The sequence below is a fragment of the Meleagris gallopavo genome, chromosome 16 (assembly GCF_000146605.3).
Source record: "Meleagris gallopavo isolate NT-WF06-2002-E0010 breed Aviagen turkey brand Nicholas breeding stock chromosome 16, Turkey_5.1, whole genome shotgun sequence".
Taxonomy (NCBI): Eukaryota; Metazoa; Chordata; class Aves; order Galliformes; family Phasianidae; genus Meleagris; species Meleagris gallopavo.
The window spans coordinates 1439418-1462460 of record NC_015026.2 but is presented as its reverse complement, the minus strand read 5'-3'; the positions used below and the strand labels follow the sequence as shown (position 1 = coordinate 1462460).

The 23043-nt window shown below is 52.3% G+C and overlaps 2 protein-coding genes across 2 annotated transcripts in view; one reads left to right on the top strand and one right to left on the bottom strand.

Moving 5' to 3' along the window:
* Nucleotide 1: 1 nt before the first annotated feature.
* Nucleotides 2–2455, top strand: PDIA2 (protein disulfide isomerase family A member 2; the record flags this gene model as incomplete). Its single annotated transcript, XM_010719759.2, has 9 exons — nucleotides 2–52; nucleotides 121–258; nucleotides 322–438; nucleotides 511–636; nucleotides 711–905; nucleotides 1600–1720; nucleotides 1850–2031; nucleotides 2133–2219; nucleotides 2336–2455. Coding segments are annotated over 9 exons (1092 nt in total), but the record flags the coding sequence as incomplete, so codon positions are not given.
* Nucleotides 2456–3252: 797 nt separating this feature from the next.
* Nucleotides 3253–23043, bottom strand: part of AXIN1 (axin 1) — a 68200-nt gene continuing 48409 nt past the window's right edge. The window contains exons 4-9 of the mRNA XM_003210749.4: nucleotides 20502–20639; nucleotides 14807–15360; nucleotides 12600–12776; nucleotides 11164–11409; nucleotides 6129–6296; nucleotides 3253–5179 (exon numbers count right to left, since the gene is read on the bottom strand). Of these exons, the coding sequence (XP_003210797.1) occupies nucleotides 5053–5179; nucleotides 6129–6296; nucleotides 11164–11409; nucleotides 12600–12776; nucleotides 14807–15360; nucleotides 20502–20639 (1410 nt within the window). The 3' untranslated portion in view covers nucleotides 3253–5052. The remainder of the gene's footprint in view (nucleotides 5180–6128; nucleotides 6297–11163; nucleotides 11410–12599; nucleotides 12777–14806; nucleotides 15361–20501; nucleotides 20640–23043) is intronic.

The following is a 23043-nucleotide window of genomic DNA, read 5'->3' as shown; positions in this document are numbered from 1 at the left end:
CGCCGCCGCCTTCATCAGCGCGCAGGACGTCGCCGTGGTGGGCTTCTTCAAGGTGGGCTGGGGCCGGGGTGGGCTGGGCCGGGCTGTGGGCACGGCAGTGCTGATGGTGGAGATGTGCAGGACCTGCGTGGTGAGGCAGCGCGGGCGTTCTACGAGGTGGCCGCAGAGGTGGTGGATCTGGTGTTTGGTGTGTCTGAGGAGGATGAGCTGTTCGAGGCGTACGGGCTGTCGGCCGACACCGTCTGCCTCTTCAAGAAGGTGAGTGGGCTGGGGGCAGCGGGGCTGCTTGGAGGCCTGGTGCTCATTGTCCCACGCCTGCAGTTTGATGAGGAGCGGACGGATTTCCCCGTGGATCCGGAGCAGGGCCTGGACGTAGCCAAGCTGACGCGGCAGCTCCGTGTGCACAGCCTGCAGTTGGTGATGGACTTCTCCAATGAGGTATGGCTGTTGCCCACCCCAGCCCTGGCGTGGCTGCAAGGTGCCTGGCTTCACCCTCCTCCTGCCCCACAGACCTCCAACCAGATCTTTGGGGCCAAGATCCCCCACCACATGCTGCTCTTCCTCAACACTTCCGTAGCAGAGCAGCAGGCACTGCGGGATGAGTTCCGCGTGGCCGCCGGCACCTTCCGGGGCGAGGTGAGGTGGTCCTGTGGCAAGAAAGGATGGGACCTGGGGGACTGCGGCCTCAGTGCTGCCCGTCCCCCCTCCAGGTGCTCTTCGTGGTGGTGGATGTGGATGGGTATGGTGCCACCGTTCTGCCCTTCTTCGGCCTGACACCCAGCGACGCGCCCACGCTGCGCTTCATCAAGATGGAGAACAACCGCAAGTACCGCATGGAAGCGGACGCCTTCTCAGCCACGGCCGTGCGTGACTTTGTGCAGGCGGTGCTGGATGGCAAGGTGAAGGTGAGGAGATGGGTGCCTGGATCTGAACCCAGCCACGTGTCCCACCATTGCTCAGTGTGGGCTCCATCAGCAGAGGGGTGGCCAGCAGGGACAGGGAGGTGGTTGTCCCCCTCTACTCTGCTCTTGTGAGGCCCCATCTGCAGTGCTGTGTCCAGGTGTGGAGCCCCCAGCGCAAGAAAGACAGGGAGCTGTTGGAGAGGGTCCAGAGGAGCCAGAAAGATGATCAGGGGGCTGCAGCACCTCCACTATAAAGACAGGCTGAGGGAGCTGGGCTTGTTCAGCCTGGAGAAGAGAAGCTGTGGGGTGACCTCATTGCAGCCTTCAGTACCTAAAGGGAGCCTACAGACAGGAGGGAATCAACTCTTTGGTAGGGTAAATAACAGCAGGACAAGGGGAAATGGTTTGAAGTTGAGGGAGGGGAGATTTAGGTTGGATGTCAGGGGGAAATTCTTTACAGAGAGCGTGATGAGGTGCTGGAACAGCTGCCCAGAGAGGCTGTGGATGCCTCATCCATGCCTGGAGGTGTTCAAGGCCAGGTTGGATGGGGCCCTGGGCAGCCTGGGCTGGTATTGAATGTGGAGGTTGGTGGCCCTGCATGTGGCAGGGGGTTGGAGCTTCATGATCCTTGAGGTCCCTTCCAAGCTTGGCCATTCTGTGATTCTGTGGGCTGCGGCCGTCCCTGCTGTCCCCACAGCCCCAGCTGCTGAGTGCAGAGCCCCCCGAGGACTGGAACACACGGCCCGTTAAAGTGCTTGTGGGGAAGACCTTTGAGCAGGTAGCATTTGATGAGACCAAGAACGTCTTTGTGAAGTTCTGTAAGTCCTGTCCCTCAGCTCCATCATGAGCATCCATCCTCTCCATGACCACTCCTGCATCCCCATCCCTTGCCTACCCCTGGTACCCCCAGCCCAGCCGTGACCTCCAGCGCCGTGCCCGTCACACAGATGCACCATGGTGCACCCACTGCCAGGAGATGGCGGCTGCTTGGGAGGAGCTGGGCGAGCGCTACAAGGACCACGAGGACATTATCATTGCCGAGATGGATGCCACGGCCAACGAGCTGGAGAACATCACCATCAGCGGATACCCAACACTGCACTACTTCCCCGCTGGGCCGGGCAGAAAGGTGGGCAGGGACAGGTGTGGGGCATCCCTGGCTCTGCTAGCACCTGAGGAAGGTTAGGCTCAGGCATCACCCTGTGTCCTCTTCCTGTCCCCTGTGTCCAGATGGTCGAATATAGGAGCGCCCGAGACGTGGAGACCTTCTCCAAGTTCCTGGAAAATGGAGGGAAGCTGCCAGAGGAGCCACCCACAGTGAGTGAGGTGCCCCCATCCCTGGGCAGGGGCTGCCAGCTAGGGCACAGACCCTGCAGGACACATGGGATGGAGACAGGACATGTCTGTCCCTGCCTCACCGCCACCTTCTGCAGGTGTCCAAGGCCCCGGAGAACAGCACAGAGTCACCGAGCCCATCTGGCACAGCCGAAGCCCGGGAGGAGCTGTGAGCCCTGTCCTGCTGCAGTGGGCATTATAAATGACCCTGGAAATGATGCGGGCTCTGTCTGTGTCTGCGGGGTGCAGTTCAGCCCCTGCTGGGGGGGCACGCAGCACTGAATGGTGCCTGCTGGGCCTCTTGGGGACACAGTGCAGCTGGTGGGTGTCACGATGGGGGTTGAGCCCACTGGGGTGTGCAGGGCAGAGTCTGTCCCATGGGCAGCTCGGCCTCAGGCTCCCATGGCACTGAGCATTCCCATGGAGGGGGTGCTGCCTTTGCCTCCCCGTGATGCCAGATCCAACACAGCCCTGGGCATGCTGCCATGCTTGTCCTTCTGACCCAGCAGTATAAGAGCTCTGCAGGCAGCCCAGGTTGGTCCTTGTACTGCCTCAGGCATGGGGCTGAGCTGCCAGGGTACTGGGGATGAAGGAACCACAAAGGGCTTTCAGCTTCATGGCCCCAAGGCCTTCTGCCCCATGCCTGGCTGCAAGAATGCAGAACTGCCCCAGGGCTCCAGTCCCAGAAGCTGCTGTCATACCCTGTGAAGGGAGGAGTAGCCCCCAAACGGGGCTCCAAACACTCCTCTAGAGCCTTTCCGATGCCTGGCTCACAGCCTCAGGACCCCCAGGCACTCCCTCAGTCCCCAGCACCGTCCCCTCTCCCCGAGCTGCTGCTCTCCAGCCATAAGCAACGGCTCTGGGATCCCAGTGCCCATCCTGTGGGCAGCCCCACCGTGTGCCCATGGCCCTGGGCCAAAGCAGGGCCCTTCGGTCTGCTCCCATTTACCAGTTGTCTCAGCCCACTCCCATGTCTGCTCTGCAGGGAAGGAAAAAAACAGAAGGCACCGGGATGTGGGGTTTTATTTCATTTTATCCAAGTACCTTTGAAAAGATCATTGTACAAGTCAGAACATGAGGACGCACAGGAGACATCACCAGGGCTGCACGGCCGCTGGAGGATGCTGCGCTCGGCAAATGTACATATTTACAGGGAGCCCCCTGAGAAAAAAGGGGGAGACGGAAATCCCAGGCATGGTAACAACCTCACCAGACACAACACCATCAGAACTTAAAAAAGAGGGAGGAAAGACGTTCGTAACACTGTTCCCTGGCTGAAAATGATTGCAGATTTTGCTGGACTTCACATAGTGATAGGCAAGTCACAGAACCATGTTTAAAGGCACTCGGTGACGTGTACAAGAGGCTGAGTTGTCCCCACACAGTGCCACTCGGCCCCAGCCCTGCAGGCAGCTGAGTTGGGCCCCAATGTGCTGCAGCAGCAGTGGGCAATGGGGCACGCAGGTGGGCCGGGTGGGTGCTGATGTGGGACCCCCTAGGAGCTGGCACTGGGGGCACAGGGGCTGGGTTTGCCCAAGGGAGAGAACAGAGCTGTGGCTGCTGGGGCACAGAGCATGGGCTGGTGGGAAGGGCAGGGCTGAGGGCAGGTGGAGCTGAGCTCAGTCCCATCTGCACCCCAGTAGCTGCCCCTTACAGTGACTGCAGCATTCAGGAGAGCTGGCCATTAACATCCCCACAACTCCTTTGCTGCTGGCTTCGGACCACAGTGCCCTCACGCTGCCTCCCCAGAGACACAGAGCCTGACAGAAGACACAGGACTCGTAACATGATGGTTTTTGTCCTCAGACTGAAAGTGTCTAATTGGCTTCCTCCCCATACTACCTCTCTCCTAAGGCAACTCCCCTGACCGAAGTCCAGCCTTGGCACTGGAGGCCTGCACACGGCTGCCAGCCCTCCGTGGGGCTGCAGCACCCTCCAGGAGGCAACGTCTGCCCCAGGAGCAGGCACACGTGGGGGACAAGCACAGGGCACGGGATGCCAGTGCCCAGCCCTGCAGTGCTGAGCAGCAGCTGATCCTCACTGGTGGCCCACAGCTCTGCCCTGGTGGAATGCACCACGGGAAGCCTGCAGCACCAAGAACTGGCGCCCACCCCCCCTTCCCTTGGGGATTCACTCGGTCGCAAGAAAGCTCAGGAGAAAAACCACCCTACCAGGTCCAGTAGCTGCAACTACCAGGGAAGCAAGAGCCCAGCTCATTTCAGAATGGCACAATTATCTTCAGAGGTGTGCAGAAGTGCAGTGGAGGGCCGCTGTGGAGTGCAGCAGTGACTTCCACAGCAGCAGGGACAGCAGCTTGTCGGCTGGGTGCATCCCACCCCAGCATTGCTCAGAGCCACACACACCGAGGGGACAGGGAAGGGTGCTGTGAAAGCAAGGACCACACGGAGTTTGACGGATGGCTGTACACTTTGGGTGAGTTCTGCAGTACCTGTATGTTTTACATTTACATAAGAGCACTGTGACATTGGAAATATTTTCCTTTTATTACAATATATCAAAAATATGCAGCTTTAGTAAACAAGTTCATTTTACACTTTCTAATGCACTGTACAATGCTACATTACACTTATATTCGGTATGGAGAGGGAGCCCAGGCTCCCACTGGCAGGTTTGTGGGGTGAAACGACTTCCCATAGCACAGCAGAGCTTGCCCAGGTCCTGGCACAGAGGGGGCTGCGCCCTGGGCTCGCCCAGCGCCTCCTGGAGTAGCACCGCCAGCGTCTGCCCCAGCCTTTCTCCTCCAGTCCCAGAGTCTTTCACAGTCCTTTCCTCAAAACCTCTGCAGCCTTGGAGCCTAGTCGATTTTCTCCACCTTCCCAATGATCTTCTCTTCGAAGATGGGCAGGATGGTGTCGTCCTCCCGCACCTCCTCGAAGACCACACCGCAGTCGAACTCATCACTCACTTTCTTAAAGTAATACCTGAAAGAGCAGAAACATGGGGACACAGAGGGGTTAAGGGCCATGTGGGACACCACAGTGACACCCAAACACAGGGAGCAGCACTTCCATGGCTGTGAACTCATGATGCATGGGAGCAGACACAGCAGACACTGAGGCTGGCATCTGCCCCTGCCCTCTCTTAGTGACAGTAGTCAGAATGCATGCAGGCATCTTGAAGAGCTCGGGTTCTGAATCCCAGCCTATTCTCAGCTCTCACAACAATTGGCTGGAGGTCCTGATGCTGGCAAGGCCCTGGAGCATTCCTAAGCAGGCTTTCTTCCCCAGGCAGCTCCTACTTGGAGGCGGTACTTTGCAGAGCTTCCTATCCCATGCCTGGTGTACAGAATGACAGGCATTTGGGGACTCAGCAGGGCCCAGCCTCTCTGCTCACACTGAAGGAAATTCTGGGAGCCTGAAATGGCTCTGGCAGTTGGGGAGTTCCCCACAGCATCGGCAAGCACTGGCTGATGCTGCTCCTCACCAGCCCAGGACATTGTGCAGCCCTACAAGGCAAGCGACTTCTGTTTGGGATGCAAACTGTGATGCAGAATATTTCTGGTAGAAAACCCAATCTCCCATGTCCTCATAACCTGAGGGTCTTCAACAGCCAGACCCTCTCAGTCAAACCCAAACATAAGCCTGCTTCCATGAGGCAGGATTACAGATGCAAGTATGAGTTCTACCCTTATTTAAAAAGTACATTCCTGGCTCACTTTGGGACTTACTTTTCTAAGTGAACATCCACTGGCAACCAGATGCCTCTGCTGTGCTGCCATAACCCTGCAAGGCTGCTGAGAACCCCAGGAGCTCCCCTGACCTACCTCCTTTGCCTTGACAGGAGCAACATCGCTGCATCCTGGCGGTGGCAGGCGCCAGGGGTTGCTGACAGTATGCTGGCACCACTGTGCACGTGGTGAGCAGCCCTTACCTGTAGTTCCCTTTCTTGGTCAGCAGCTCCTTGAACTGTCCCAGTGTCACCACGCGCCCTTTGACGAGGGTGCGGTAGGGGATGGGCTCTCCACAGAAGTAGTAAGCAACCACGATGTTCTCACACGGCTGGGATGCACCGCTGCCCGGTCTCTTCTGGGGCTTCAACCTGTTGTACGAAATCACAAGCAACATCCTGAGTATCGGCCTATGGTGCTCGGAACAGGCCCAGCATCATCACCAGCACTGGGTGCTGGTCTGGGTGAGGGGCTGCCGGTCAAGACCTTCCCGTATCTGCAGAGAACTGGGGCCTTTCTGTATGGAAGTGCCAAACTAACATTCGTTTTACTCTGACCACCTTTCTTGGCACACATCTGCACACTCAGACTGGTGGAACAGCTCTTGGGAAGGCTGGACGGAGGCCAGGCTGCAGCTAGGAGGAAGGCGGCACGGGTTCCAGCTCAGCCCCTTCATGCTGCAGAAACCTGTCCCCAAGGACAGGCTTGGAGGGGTGGCTTTCCTGCAGCACTGAACTGTAAGAGCAATTGGTTAGGGCAGGGCAAGGCAGAGCATCACAGGCACATTGCAGCCAACTGACGCCGGCCCTGGTGTGCACCAGCGTGACCGGGCTTCAGGCTTCAGGGCTTGTCACCTGGACCTCGGTACAAGCAGTGCTTCAGTGATGGCTTGCAGGGTTTGGTTTGCAGGAGAAGCCTTCATATCCATGAGATAGAAGGAGAAGAAAGTGCCATCCATGTCAGCTAGCAACTGTTCTGTGAAGCATCTGAAGCTCCCATGCGCAGCTGCGGGGCAGTGGGACGTGCCATACCCTGGGTCCTTTGCTGCTCATCCCATCCATGCAGGGTGGCAAGGCCTGGCTGGGCTGCTGGCTGACACATGCCCTGATTGTGCTGCAGGCTGGATTTTGGAAGGCAGACACCATCCTCAAACCCCCAGAGAGCAGACTTGGAACCTCTTGCACTTTCCTGCCTCTCGGGATGTCGGTCTGCTCCTTGCCTCCAAGCCCACACGCTGGCATTTGCTATGTGGTACCATCACACCAGACTGAAAGTGTCAGCCCAGTCCTCGCCTCATTTTCAGAGACAGACAAAAGTAGCAACAACAAAAATAAGGATACTTTGCACTTCTGTGGAGCCTTTCATCTAGGGCACTGTAAATGCTGCACAAACATTTGAGCAGCCTACACAAATGCGTTGCTTGGCATGTGTGGTCTCAGCCAGAGGCAGCCTTCTCTTTCAAAATCACATAAAACAAATTTGGCAGCTTTAAAATTATTTAAAAGGCACACAGGGAAAAAAAAAAAAAGATGATTTTGTATTTATACGACTGGAAAGTTGCTATAAAAACAGAATATGCCGAGCACATGAGCTAATGGCAATTTTGGAAATGGTTGTGACCCTAACCTTTAAATACTGGCGTGCAGTCACAGCACCTTTTTAATGGCATGCCCACATAAACATTGGCATTGCAAACCAAGACCAGTGAAAATTCTGTCACTTCTTTCTAAAGCCATGAGAGGTCTAAAGTTCAGCTGAACAATGCTTCTGGTGCCTGTTCTGCCCTGGAGACCTTTGGACAAACTGCAGCATCCCGAGAGGCGGTGGTGCTCCTGGTGCCAGCATGGCTCTTAGCACCCATCCCTGTATCAAAGCACAGGATGCCTTTTAGCTAGAAAAAACATTAAGAAATTGAATCATCCTACGGAAAAAAAAAATAAAAAAATCATGCATTTAAAGGAAAAATGGGTCATAAATTCAGGCAAGTTCTGTGCATCCTGTGAGCCAGAAGTTAATTGAAGGGGTTTGGAAAACCTCAAAGTCCCTAAGCTTCTCCTAATGCTGCTGGAAACGAGTCATGACGATGAGAGAGCTGCTGGTGCCCAGGGGAGCTGGCATGGAGGCTGGTAGGGACAAGACAACACGTGCTGTGCAGGCAGCACGGTGCTCAGGCTGCTGGGGGGCAGCGCCTTGGTCACTGGGGGGTGGGCAGGACGTTACAACCAACTCCTTGAGCCCCCCAGCTCTGCCATGGTAGAAGTCAGAGCAGGATGGTGCCAATGGCTGGGAGCCCTCCTCCTCCTGCTGTGTAATTTGTGCCTGAAAAGCTGCTTTGGAGTGACCTCAGATTGGCTGCTCTGCTCCTCTGCCCCAGGCTCAGAAAGGGGCTGTGGGGACTGTGTGGCTTCTGGAAAGCATGTGAGGGAGAAAAAGCCTCTTGGCTCTTTCTGACAGGACCCCCAGAGGCCACCAGTGATGGGACAAGAGCCAAAGGGTCTGTGTCTCCTTGCAGGAACATCACCTTTCAGAGCATCACAGAATACACACGCATCCCCAGATCTCTAGCAAACTGAAGCAGGGATGATGAATAAGAAATCATTGACAACACAATTTTCCAGGCATACCTCTCCTGAGACCATGACAACACAACCATCTCTGCTGTCATCATCGCCCAGAAACCTCCTGAGACCACTTCTTACCCAGATGGGCCCCTGCCGAGCGCGCTGCTCCACCACAGCATGCCTGAGCCCTGCCTCATTGGAGCCTCCATCTGCACCCATCCCCTGGGTCTGCACTGTGCCCTCTCCACGAACACACACAAGGAAGCTCCGTTCCTTCTTCTGGCCTCAGCTCCTTTTACAACGTTTGTCACAAGCAGGAAATGTTACCCAGCAAAGTAAGTGCAGCGTCGACTGCCTTACTGCACCTTACCCCACCCCTGGAGGTGCCCACGGGGCCCTGAGCTGGGGACAGCCAGCCCACAGCAGGGGTGGGGGAGCTGTAAGGTCTCTTCCAACCCGACCACGCTGTGATTCTATGGTTCTGTGATCGGCACTAACTCAGCCTGTGTCAGAGCACAGACACAGCCTGGCTGTGATGCTGTCATGCCTGGCACAGGAGAGGTTTGCTCCATCCCAGCCCTGGGGCTGAGGAGCTGTGAAAAGCCTGAAGTACAGCCAGCAGATGTTAGCTCAGGAGGTGCCCCAGCATCCAGCTCTGGTCCTCTTCCAGGCCTGGCCCAATCAAACTAATTCCAAACCGAGCTCACGCTAACATTTTTGCTGGAGAGTCTAGAAAATTCTTTTGCTGCATGTGAAAATCTTTTCTCTGCAGAGCTGCTACTAATTACTTCTTCCAGCTGCAAACATAAGCACTGTGACAGTGAGCTACAGCAAATGGCTCAAAAACTGGCTGCATAGGCAAGCAACCACTGGGATAAGGCTCTCCACCAATGCAAAGGGCACAAGAGGTCTGCGCATCATCCAGCACTGGACACTTCAGCTGGCACGAGCTCCCACCAGAAGTCATGCAGCTATCCCAGAGATCAATGCCCCAGCCCCAAACACTGTGTGACAGGGAGAGAACGGCTTGTTCTGCAACAAGTGTGCTGCTGACATCTCCATCGGGACTGCAGGCAGGTCATGGCAGTGAGCAGGGCAGGGACATGGCTGGTGAGGGCAGTGCTTAGCTGTACACAGCTGTACACGACTGGCACGTTCTGCTGCTAACCACAACAGGAGCTCTCTGAAAAGATGTGAGCTCAGCCATGCCCCAGCTGCAGCACCCAGTCCTGCCAAAATCCAGAGGAGAGATTTCAGAATCAAGAAATCCTTCACTTCCCAGGGGCTGCATCCATTCTTGCGTGCTACTGAACGTGGACACGTTTACTTTTCACCAGCAGCTCCCCACCAGCAGGCACCACTACCTGGCTTTCCACACATCAGGCAGGTCAGTGGGACTCCTGTATCCTCAAGAAAACTGACAGGCCTTGTAAGGAGGCAGCACAAGTGTGAAAGCAGAACAGCCCAGCATGGCTCAGCCTGTTCTCCTGCTGGTCTGGAGGGCATACACTGCAATGCCATGGGGTTTCTACAAAAGCTGCCAAGTTGTTATTAGAGTATTCAGGACACGTGTATAAAGCCCAGGCTGGTGTTTCCCAAGTGTGCATCTGCACCTAGACATTTCTTGGGAAGGTGAATGAATTTAATATGACTGTAATTGACTCCACAAATAAATCCTACCCAATTACACCAACTGAAAGTTAGATCAAATAAGCCTGGCCCAACCTGACGTGGGAGAGCCCTCTAATTATTAGCTTCCAATCAATGCTCTGACATAAATATGCAGAAGTCTGCTACATGACCATTGCAAGCAAAAATAATTGGAGTTCAGCAATTGAGGAGCTTGCTCTTTAAATTACACTTGTGTTTCTGAGCATCAGACTCCAAAGTTTAGTTTTCAGAACACAGCTATAAGGCAATGAAGTGACTATAAGCAATTCCCATTGTGAAAGGATTTTAAGGGTCAAAGTGCTCTTAGTTCTTAACAGTAATTATCAAGCACTTCCAAAATGTTTTTCATCTGAGAGCTACGTGTGCCTTGCAAGTGATCTTCCCTGAAAGATAATACAGGAGCAGAAGAATCAGCTCTGCAACAGGCATTGAGCTGAGTCACAGGAAGCTGCAGTGACTTGGCTACAGGCATGCAGAGAACAATACTGCTGCAGCAGTGTGCAGTGCTCCGCCACGAGTGGCCTTTGCTGGAAGACTGAATGAGATGTAGATAAAGAGCAAATATTTTTCTGCACTTAATTTTGCTGCGTTCTGCTGAATTCTGCTACTGCACCAACCAAGAACTCTGCAACCACTGTGTGTGAATGAACTATGAGTGTGCCAGTGAAGATGAGGTGAGTACAGCAAGCCAGAGGCTGACTAGATCTGCAAAGAGAGCTCATTCCTCACATGCTATTTCTGAACAGGCTCCACCTGCCCAGGCTCATTCAGAACATTTCCAGACTTCCAATCCACAAAACACAAGCCCAGGCCTTAAGACAGCTTGTGGCATTTGCACCACCGTCAGAGGCCACGTCAGAGAGACTGGGGAGGCTTTCCTAACCTCTCTGCAGGTGCCTCCATTCAGTTAATACTGGAAAGTGGAGCACAGCACCTCCCATGGCTCCCCAGCCACAGAGCAGCCTCCCCCACCTCCGCCACGCACACTCAGACCCTATGCCCATACCTTTGTTTCAGTGGCAGTTTTCCAGCTCTCTTTTCTTCCTCCTCCAGCCTCCTGCGAGCTTCCTCCAGCTGGGTGAGCGGGTTGGGTGCTGGGTTGGGTGGCATGGTAGGATCTTGGATGAAAGGGTGTGAAGGCTGGACAACGTTCCGGAGTTGGGCACTGACCCACGGATGCACTGCAACAGGCCGCTCAATGGAGAGGGGTCGGACCATGTCATGGGACAGCTGCTTCTTAGCACCTGAAGAGCTACACACAAATACAAAGGTTTTACACAGACTGCCCACTCACTCTGCATACGGGCACATCCAGATGGAGCACCGCTTCCTCGGCTGGACACGAGCACTGGGAGGCTCCCTGCAGCACGGCTGTGCTGTGGTTTCTGAGGGAGAGGGGAGCACCACCCAACCCGCTGCACCCCCAGAGAAGGCTTCGGGGCAGCGCAGCACTGCCTTCTCTAGTGTTTTGCTGAGACATCGGGTGAGCAACCCAAGCTTAACACAGAGATCACCAACGCATTTCAGGGCTGCCATGAAACGCACAGTAGAAACAAACCCAGCAAAAGGCAGCTCAATGACAGACCGAATTCACTCAGCGGGATCTGCCAGAAGACGCCCTGATGTGCGCTGCCAGGCTGTGAGCCACTGATGGGCAGTGGATGTTGCAGCAGTGTGCTCATCCTTGCCAGCCCCTGCGGCACTGCCCATGGCTCTGGCAGGGCCCCAGCTGCCCGCAGAGCAACCTATCTCAGCCTCCACTGTGAAACAAGACAGAAAACAAGTGCGCTTTCACCAGTAGTCACTAACGCAGTTGTGGCAATGCGGATGAGACCCCAGACCCCTCTTGTCACTGGCACCATGAAAACATGTCTTTTTCCCTGAGATTGGCTAGGCTGTGATTGAGGATCTGTGCCTGAAGATCTGCTTGACTACAGAGAGATTCTGGACACACCTTTGGCTCTAGAGAGACAAGGCGAGCCAGAGGATGCTCTCAACAAGCCCAAATGCTGGGCAACCCAGTTCTCCTTGCCTGAGCCCTCTTAAACTGCTAACTCAGGATCAATGGCTCCAGTGCAGCAGGTCCTATGTTTCAATCAACACATTGGACGAGTTTGTGCACAGCAAATGCCTAAAGCAAAAATACTGCCCACTGTGTGCCACATTATCCATTTTGTACCCACAGCAGCAATTTGTGAGATTCCTCTGAGGCTTCAACCTCCCCCCACAACCACAATTCATTCTTCAGGGAAGAAAATGAACTTTACGGTTAAAGCCCCCAAGCAATCCTCAGTCTCCAAAGAACCTAAAACCTTGTGCCTGGTGGATGCTTGTCTTCCCAAGACCTCCAGGAACAAGGCAGACCACTGTACAGTCTACACACGCCTTACGCAGGGGATGCAATAGGACAGCATGAAGACTCCTCACTCTACCAGCCCTTACCCATGGTTTGTTTTCTTATGCCTGCTGATCTCCTTCTCTCCTTCTATGATCCACTGAAGGATCTTCTGGTTTCTCTCCACGTCTTCAGGAGATCCTGGCATCTCATAGTTGGCACCATCACTTTTCCCTGAATCGGTCTTCTTAATATTTCTTTTTGAGAGCAGACTTGCTTTCCCACTGCAAGAACAAAGCTTGAGACATTAGCGCTTTGCCTAACCCAAACCTCCACAGACAGTGGCAGAGGATGGACACGTCTGTCTCAGACAGATTCAGCCCTGCCAGCGTCTGCTTGGCTCTACTACAGCTCAACTGACTGTGCCATGGCTGAGGCTCAGGGCATATCAGGCTCTCTGTCCAGCCACCTGCGAAACAGGGAGTGCAGCTGGCAAATGATGGCAACGCAGCAAAAAGCCCAGCAGATCTCCTGCCACATGAAGGACTGTGTTCAACCCTCAGTTCTCTGCTCCAACATGGTTAACAGGCTCAGAGCACGAAGTTCTGCAATCCACTGGCTGCCTCTCCATGTCAGACCACTGCTCTCACCCTGAGCTCTTCCTGTTCCATCCCCACACCTGCTTACTGGTTCACTAGCACCCCAAACCCCATCCTGCCATTCTGCCATGCCAAGAACTTGCTTCTCACCACCACTTGAACTGAGGTTTCATATCGTGGTAAAACTTTTTTTAATGCAGACAGCCTTCTGCAGGCTGTCACCTACCTGGGCAATGCAGCCACGTCAGACTGCAGCTAGGCTGAAACCAGGCAGTTACAGACAGGCCCTGGCTACATTTATGGCTATAGCACATCATTACAGTTACCCTATCCCTCCTTGGCAATGTGCTGCCCATTTGCCCAGTGTGCAGCCAGGCAGCTACATGCTTGTGGGGCTGCACAGTGCTGGCCTGTCATTGCCAGAGCCAGCAGTTTTACTGGACACCCCGCATCCTGATCACCCACCTGCTTTACCCTACTTCTGTATGCTCATTAGCACTGACAGAAAAAAGAACAAGACCGTTCAGATGCAAACTCTTCTCTTATGAAGCTCCTACCCTGGGGACAGTCAGGAACTGGGAGTCTGTGCTAGAGAAAGGACAGCTCTGAACGTGCCCTCTGACATTTCCTTTAAGCATATATTGCAGACGATGCTAGAGAGAAGTTCTGTACTTAGAGGGGGCTTTGGGTTGATCCAGCATGGCCACGTGCTCGTTTTGTGGAAGCAACCAAGCTGTATCTTAGCTCTGTTACTATGGAAAAAGGGCAGATGTGGGGACCCTTCTTCCCCATCTGCCTGGAAAGCAGTTTTCTTCAGCTGCCCCTATGCTTTGCTTCCCTCCTTCCATTCCAGTAAGTTGTTCCTACACGCTGATCTAGCTGCCTGCCTTCACTAAATATCCTACCCCTGGTACACTGAAAAGACTTGCCCCCAAATAACACACCTCAAGGAGCTAGCAAGCTCTCCACTCCAGTTACTCCACGCTTACAATCAGCATTCATTATTCAAGGTAGCCCTGAGCCTCACCTTTGCAGTAATTCAAACACAGGACTAGCAAAACCTACTGCTGCAGAGAATGAGCTTCTCCTTCTCCTCTCAGCACTCAGACAGAAGATGGAGGAACTGGGTGGCGGATGAAAAACTGAACATAAGCAGTGCATGCCGCAGCCCAGAAAGCCAGCTGAATCCTGGGCTGCATCTAAAGAAGCCCTGTCAGGGAGAATGCCCCCGTGGGACAGCAGGCCACAGCAGCACCAGAGCATCCACTGCTTAGTCAGGAAGAAAAAGGAAAGCTTCTGGTGAATAGAACAGGTCTTGCAAAAAGTTGGACCTTTTTGTCCTCTCATAAACGGCTTAAGAACCTGGTTTCTGTTATCCAGACCCTAAGACACAGTCCTACCCTTACCATCACCCAAAGCACAGGGAAGCCCCAGTACCTCTGCTGCTTTAAGGAGCAGAAGTGCTACTTTAGAACCAAGGCCATTAAAAATCCTGGTTAGAGAATTTCATCACCACAGAGGCCGCAGAGATTTATAAATGCTATTAGAAGCATATTCATTTCTGAAAGGAAGCACGTGGGAGGTCCTTAAGCCATGTCCTACAAGAGAATACGGCCCAGTCACCCTGTGCCACTGTTGTGCAAGAGCCCATTTATGAAAGCACATCCTACAGAAGCTCCAGCTCTGGGACTCCCCCAGGTGCTGATCTGACTCACCTGTAGCCTAAAGAGTCCATGGGGACAGGGGCCATGCCCAAGTTTTCAGAGTAGTTTCTTGACTTTGTTGCATAGTTATGTGAATCTACATTCCAAGCAAAGCTGTTCTGCACTCTCTGTGTGGCCTCGGCCTCAATTTGCTCTTTTGGTTTCATCATGCTGTGGTGATGGATGTGGTGGTAGACATGTTTATGGTGGTATAAGTTAGCTGCATCCAGTTTCATTCCTGATTTCGTTGTGTGTTTGCCGTGCCCTGGAGGAATTGTTCCAAGTGTCCCTGACAGCTTTCCTAAGTGGCCGCTTTCTGGAGATCGTGGCTTGGGAGAGTGGCGGCCAGGGCCTGGAGACTGACAGCCTGGTGTTTTCATCACGCGCTGCACGTGTTCATCCAGGATGCTTTCTGGGTTTTCTTCATGTGCATCTCTCATCTGCATCCCTGCACAGCCCATCTCAGAGTAGCGAGGGGCAAAGTGATGAAAGGGTTGGGCGGAAGGCATCTTGTGGCTAATGACTGAAGGACCAGAAGAGATATCTGCATCCTCGCCTTCTTCTTCCTGCAAGAAACAAGAGGACAATTATAAAGGTGGCAGAAGAGGTCTCCGGAGGTCTTCCTGCTCACAGCACGACTGTTACCAACACTCGGATGGGTCACCCTTGGCTCTGGCCAGCCAAGTCGTGAAAATCTTCAACACAGAGATGCTCCCCTCTTTGGAGCCCTGCCCCAGGCTGCGCCACCTTCCTACAGGAAGCTCCCTACCACACCTCCTGAGCCTGCCCCGTCTCACAGCTGCCACACCAGCTGTGTCCCTGCCTGCTGGGACACCATCAGCGGGGTTCACAGCGCCCGGGGTGAGCCAGGCGACCGCTCGCACAGCCCACACATCACAACCATGCACAGATGCAGCTACGTGCAACAACTGGATCGGATTTATAAGCAGGCAGAATCTTACTAAACAGCTCCCCAGGTTCCTCGAAGGCTCTGTAACAACCAGCAGCAGATCACACCTCACCACACTGTGGCTTCAAAGCTCACCAGATGAAGCACAAAGCTGCATCATATGCATCAAGTCAGGAGGTATCAGAGGCTTTTCTTGCCCGAGTGACTTTCACAAAGCAAGGCAATCAGTGGCCTTGTAACAGGAGTGTGCAACTGGAAGTCGACAGCAGCTTGAACGGTTTTGAAAATCAAACCCTGCTTTCTCCCAGGCACGCTGACACTGCAGCAAAGCCCTCCACACAGATAAAGAAATGGCTGGAACTGCCTGCTTGCTCTCGTGGCCCACAGCAGCCTCGGACACGCTGTTGTTAGTGGCTCTTACAGCTGTGCCAGGAAGAATAAAACTCCTCCGTGCTGACAGCCACAATTTTGATGCTGACAAACTATTTTATGCTCCAACATAAACTCAAATATTTATGAAGTTTCTTTATTGGAAAACAGGATTCTTATTTTTTTAAAATTACATAAGTAGGATTCCAGCAAGTGCTTTAATCCCGCTCTCTTTTCTTCCTTTGGCACAGAAAAGAAATCGTTTGCAGCATGTGGTATCTCTGCCCTGCCAGATAAGTGCATCTGCTGGAAAACACTGCCTCCCACCAGCTCTGCCTGTCGGATGTCCCCATCCATCACTTGCTATTCAGCTTCAAAGTCTCAGCTGCCAACCACAGTGCGAGAAAGCAAATAACAGACTTCCTCCCCACGTCACACCTGGGGGTTCAGAACTCAACCAAGGACAATGGCAGCCTTTGAAAGCACCGAAGACGTGGGTGCCTGCTGTGCCCTCTGCCAGCAGCTCCTCCAGGGGCCCAGGCTGCTGCCGAGGCCCTGAGCAGCAGGGTGAGCACAGAGCCAGTAGGAGCAGCCTGAGGAGGGCTGCCCGGAGCAAAACCATGCCACAAATGGAGTCCCAGCAGATGAATCAGGTGTGGAGCATGGCGGAGAACTGCAAATGTTTTCTCTTTACATTCCCCCCTCTCGCTGCAACATGAACCTACTTCAAAAGTTGTTCAGAACCACCTCAGCATGTAGCAGGGATCAGAACGGGCTGCTGTGCAAACACCTCGGAACAAGGCTGATCCCACAGCACAGCAGTTCTGTTGCAGTGACTCAGATGACAGCAGGTCACTCTGCAGATCTGGAGCTCAGGCTGACACAATACCCACTTCCACAGGAGACACACTACGTTCTCACTAACTGCTCTTCAGGAGCACCTTTCATCTCCAGTGACAACACTGCAGCCTGCAAAACCCCATCTCTGCACAGCTGGTTCAGGTACAAGACAAAATGGAGTATGCACTGCCTAAACCCATAATGCTGGATTAAATGATTATGAGCAGGTTATGATAACCCAGTGATGGGCACTCATCACTTTGGAGGCTTTTAGGGCTGGTACCTACATTGTTCTGCTCAAGGACTGAGGTCAGGGTGGGCTAAGGGAAGGGGAGGGATGCACTGTCTCACTCTTTTCGCCCTGTCTCAGCTCATCCGTGTTATCAAGCTCTGGGGGAAGCTGAGTTCCTCACCCCAGCACTGGGTTCAGCCTTGCATGGGGCAGGGAATCCACAATTATGAGAAGGGCAGGTAAGCAGGGTCGCAGGCTGCCTGGCTCAAGCTGCTCTCTCTACTAGAGCAGAGCAGAGCAGAGGTACAAGTCGAGGCTGCAGATACCACTGTGCTTAGTTTGCAGTGAAAGCAATGACACAGAGCACAAAGCTGGGACAATTCAAGCTGGAGATGTAATGCAGAACCTTGGCTAGTGCTGTGCAGCATGCACAAAGGCTGGTGCACGGAGAAGACAACAGCACTTCCACGCTGCCCTGCGTGACACATCACTACCTGCTCAGGAAATCCAGAAGTCAAAAGCTTGCAAATTCCCTCATACACCAAACAAGGGCAGATTCTCCTTTTTCATCACTTTCCCTGATTTATCTGATCTTCATCAGTGCCTGGTGATACACAGAGCCCTGCCTGCCCCCAGATGAACACGGGCAGACAGCCAGGAGCTCAGTGCAGCTGCGCTGGACGCAAGTCAGCCCCTCACCTGGCACTTTTGGGCCTGCTGCACACAAACCTGAGGAACCAGGAGGATCAGCCTCCAAGCCTGCCCAGGGCCGTGCCCTACAGGTCCCCGCAGCCGCCTGCAGCCCACGGCGGGTGGCACAGCCGCTAGGTGGTGCCTGGGGGACGCGGTACTGGCAGCACATCCTCCGCCAGCTCGCACAGCCAGCGACAGTTAGATGGATGCTTCGACTTCACTGTCTGCTGAGCTATTTTTACTCTGCAGCCCAGCCCGAGCCCTTCCCTTTGAACCCAGAGGCTGGACAGGCACTGCTGAGCTATGGATAAACAGTATCTTGCTTTAACCTCTCCCCACACCTCCTCCCAGTCCCACCAATCACCACTACGGGCTGGTAGGCCAAAATAGCTCACCTAGCACAGGAGTGCATTTACATCTTCAAGCAAGCCATTTTCCTCTCTACTCAGACAACGTTTTACACTCAAATACTGAGCATCTCAGCAACAGTTTTGCTCCTCCTGCACTTGGCTTATTTGAAACTCACTGGGTTTGGAGGCAGTCCTGCAGCTACCACACAGCTGAGAAATTAACAAGGCAGCATGCACATCCTCCCATCACCTCCTGTACTGCTCAACATAATTAATGAATTCAGAGCTTTTAGGTTTGTTTTTTTTCAGCAGAAGTCATCTGCTTCTCTATCAGGTATCTCTTTCAGATGTTACTGTGCTTTGAAAGGGAACCTGCAGGCAGCCCAGTATGGGGGGAAAAAACCCTTTTTTGAAGCTTTTGCAAAATATTTCCAGCTTCTCTGCTAAGCTGATAACTGCCCAGTGTGAGTAATGCTGTACGGTTTTCCCTGTGCTAGTGTGCAATGAGCCATGCAGAACCAGTAAGAGGTCACCCTGTAGCCCTAGTGTTCAGGTCACAAAAAAACCAACCCTGTGATCTATGAGGATCCAAGCTCTCCTCTTGCTGATTCCAGCAGCTCTTGCACCTGAAGTACTGACCTAAAAAAGCTACAGTTGCTTACTCTGAGCTTTTCCTGAATGGCTAATGCTAAATGCCAGCCAGTCAATGAAATATACTCTGTAGGCAGCAAAGAGGTTTAATACACAGCAATAGTGGGAAGCTGCGGCTTAAAAGTAGATTAAGTCACACAAAAATATGTTTAGACAGACTTAAATTTATTTTCTGGCACAGGTATTTGCTGATTTTATGGTATTGCTACTGGCAGCTTCTTCAGGGTGGTAGGGCTAATGTAGCTGGGCACTGCTGGGGGCAGCAGTATAGCCATGGGAGCAGGAGGAGGAGGACTATGAATAGGAAATGCTGCTGGTTGCATTGGCTTTGTCTAGAAGGCAATAGATATGGAGAAGAAGACAGACCAATTCCTGAAGAGCAGGAATCTAATGACAAAATAGCAGCTTGCTGGCCTTTTTCTAGCTGGATGCTGAACACAGTAGTGCAGTGAGTTTGATGGACAATGCTTGGCTCTGAAATGCTGCTCAGAGGTTACTCTGCATCCTCACTTCATACAGTGGAAATACATATGTGATTTAAATCAATACTACAGCCCTATAGTGCCTTTTCTGTTTAAAGAGATACTAGATAACTTCAAAAATATTGATGACTATTTAAAAATAATGAGCTTGAAGGGTCCACCCTGGAGGCACAGACACTCAGCTTTTCTAAAAGCACAGAGCTAGCTGAGATAGACAGGAACACCTCTGCTTTAAGGGAGAGCTGCAGGTTGCACAGCATACAGTCTTCGCCTCAGGGCTACAGCAGCTATTCACTGTGGAGACCCATAACTTCTTCCCATAGTCATATGACATTTGTGATGCTCAGTAACACTATGATGCCCTCTGAAGAGCCTCCTGTGTCTCCAGCACAAGATAAGCACTTACCTGTGAGATGCAGTACATCAGAAGAAAAGATAAGGTGTCAATACTGCTGAACAGGGTGTTTCACAGCTGGACCACCTTATTCTCTTCCTTGTGGAGCTTGTTGAGGAACTAAAAGCTTTTGGTTCATCTACCAAATACTCAGGCTTTAAAGTGCCCATCAACACCAGGGCTTCCAGCACACAGCGCCACAGGCTGGGCTTCCTCAGCCACCCTTGTGGAGTCCCTGCATTTCTCTGCCCGAGAGGATCTTTGGATGCTACACCTGATGCAGGGATGTGCTTGCTAGGTACTGATGGACAGCAGGCTTTCACAGTTGGTAGAAACTAAGACTAAAGGCACACATAAACAACTGCAAGTGTAACAAAATCTGCCACTTGTTTGTCCTAAGAAAGGGAAATAACACAAAACCTCAAAGCTCAAGGTGAATCCTTGTTATGTAGCTGTCATCCTCAAATGAAAGGGATGGTTTACAAAGTCTGCGATGGACAGGACAGTGAGGGTGCCAAAGACAACGGAGAGCACCCACAGTCCCTAACATGACAGAAGTGGGCACTGCTGTGCCACACCTGGTGTCTGACAGCAGGGAGGATCTCACAGAGCCCTGCACATGGCACACAGCTCCATGAAGCTCCTGCGGTGATGGAGAGCCTGCAGCAGCCCCACGCAGTAACAAATGTGCTCACCCAGGTTGCTTTCATGGCAGCTGAAAAATTCCTGTGCTGTGCAGTAAGCAAATGTCCCCGGGTTGGTACAAGAGGCAAGGAGATTACTGACCGCTCGAACACGTTTAAGGCGCTCCTCCAATTTCTCCTCTGCTTCACGTTCCTTCTGTACTTCTTCCAAACGATTGATCAGTTCTGCAGCAAACTTTTCTGGTTCAACATGGATATCCTTTGGCATTCGATATGTACGCTGGAGGGAAAACACACCAGGGTTAGCAAAAGGTGCAAGAAAATCACACATTTATTGTGGAGGCACAAATAACTGGAAATGCCAATTGTCCTAGTGGGCCCAGGGAAGACAAGCTAGCAGACATAGAGGTGAGGCTTGGGACAGACCAGATGGAAGCTCATGAGCTCCCTGTCTGGTACCAGCTCCATATACCCCTTCACATAGGCAAAGGTGTCCTAGAGCCAAAAGCAGCAAGCTCTTTTGGTATAAGATTCCATTTAGGGACATATGCACATGGTAATCCTCGAAATTAAAGAAGGTCAACATGAGTATCCTGGTCTCAAATGATGGGAAAAAGACAAATAGACAAAACTGTCAAAATCATGCTTACTGTGGTGATGTTTTCGTTTAGACAGAAAGGAGAACTCCAGCGTGTACACTTAGCTTACTGCAGGTGGACCAGCATAAGACTGCTAGTCTCTGCAAATCTAGCTCACAGGAACAGAAAGGAGTTTAAATCCAGCTGCTTTCAAGAAATCCAACTTTTCTTCATCTTCCAGGCACAGCTTCTGCTAAAACCTACCCAGCCACAGAAGGCCACTGTTCTGCAAAGCATCCTCTTTTACCAGAACCCAGAAGAACGCATGATTCCATCTCATCTCTTCAGAGCTGGGCAAAGACTACTGCTTGCTTTATCAACAACCTCACAAGCACACAGATACCACTTTTCTGTCTGCCCTGTGTGAACTAATGAATAAACTTCAAGGGCACTCTCAGTTCCTTATGCTGAGTTACCTTGTGCCTAAATTCCTGAGCTCTGGGATAAGGACCCTGTGTAGCAAAGTATCAAGCTGGCAGCCATTGCATTTTTCATTTTCATCCCTTATGCGTTATTTTGCTACTCTGCTAGTAGAAGAAATGACAGCAGGGAGAAAACAATAATGTGGAGGAAAAATAGATGGAAAATTCAACATGATAAAAACTTGCAATCGAATACTTCAGCACCAACATCTGAGAAATACACACTTTGTAGGATCAGAGATAAAATGAAATATGGAGATACAAGAAAACTCACACCAAAAGAACAAATGCAGCACCAGAAACAGATATCAAGCTTGGAGTCCTTAAAAGAGGATTAGAGACCACCCAAATTTACCCTGAGCCAGCATGAGGACCAGTGCAAGAGGCTAAAATACCGCTCTGCTTCAGAATTAACAAAAGCATGCAAATCCTTGGTTCCTCTCCACCAACTGCTGAGTGGAAAGCAAGGGGAAGAAAAGTAAGGGCAATGAGGATCCCACTTACTGCACTGTGAAGCTGGAGGTGTCTTCTGTGACACTCAGGTTCCAAGTTGCAATTTAAAGCACTAATTTTTTTGTTCACCGAGATCAAAACTCAGTCAACCCTGCCACCAAATCTGTTTCCACGCTTACTGCTATCAGCAAGTGCAAGGACAAGACACAGTTTCCCTCTGGAGAGACAAAAAGCTCAAGTTCTAGCATCTGGACTTTGTGCAGTACGGAAATGTGCCTGAATCGTGCATAATCACAGTGCTAAGACCAGACACGGAGAGTCCCTTCCCTGTTATTCAGTGGGGAGCTGTCAGGACCCAAGTGATGCTTCCCCATTCCTCAATATCTGAGGAAGCACTGGCTAAGGGAGCCTGCTTCCATCAGACGGTGAGCCCAAAACCATGCAGCCCGCCTATCTCAGATGGTGGTAACACCAGCAGCCCATGAAGGAAACCTCTCTCTCACCTGACAAGTCACAACCAGTGACTGTTCATTCCCTCCTGCCACCTCAGACACGGCAGCTTTCGCTGTGGCTGTCTGTAAGATGGCAGCACCAAGCCCTGCTCTGTTAGAAGCGTGTCAGAAGCAGCAGCTTCCACAGAAAAGCAGAACCAGAAAGAATCTCCCTTGATTTTCATAGCCTTTGATGCAATGCAATATCCCAAAATAAAATCCCTCCCGAGCACACAGACTGCTGCAGCACTGGGTGCATAGGTTGAATTCTGCTAACCTGAGTGTTTGAGTCCTGGTGAAATAAGATCCAGGCCCAGCAATGCTTAAGGAGCACAGCTCCAACCCATTATAATGAGTATCTGAAGACATTCAAGGTCACTGGTTTATCTAGGCAGCTTGAGAAAGGACCACTTTGGTATTTTGTGTCATGCTTCAGCACATTTATCCACATTCTCTCAAAGCCTGGAAGGGACTGAACGAAAATAATTGTGTCCAAGAACCTTTACAGTGAACTTTTTTTCCTTTCTCTTTGATAAACTGCTGCATCTGCAAAACACACTACCTTGTCCTGCAGGCTTTCACTCAGCACAACAACCCATGGAGGTGCCACGTCAGCCTAGGTGATGTGAAGGATGCAGTCCCCACCAGGGAGCTGCCCTTGCCCCTCTCCATCCAAGTTT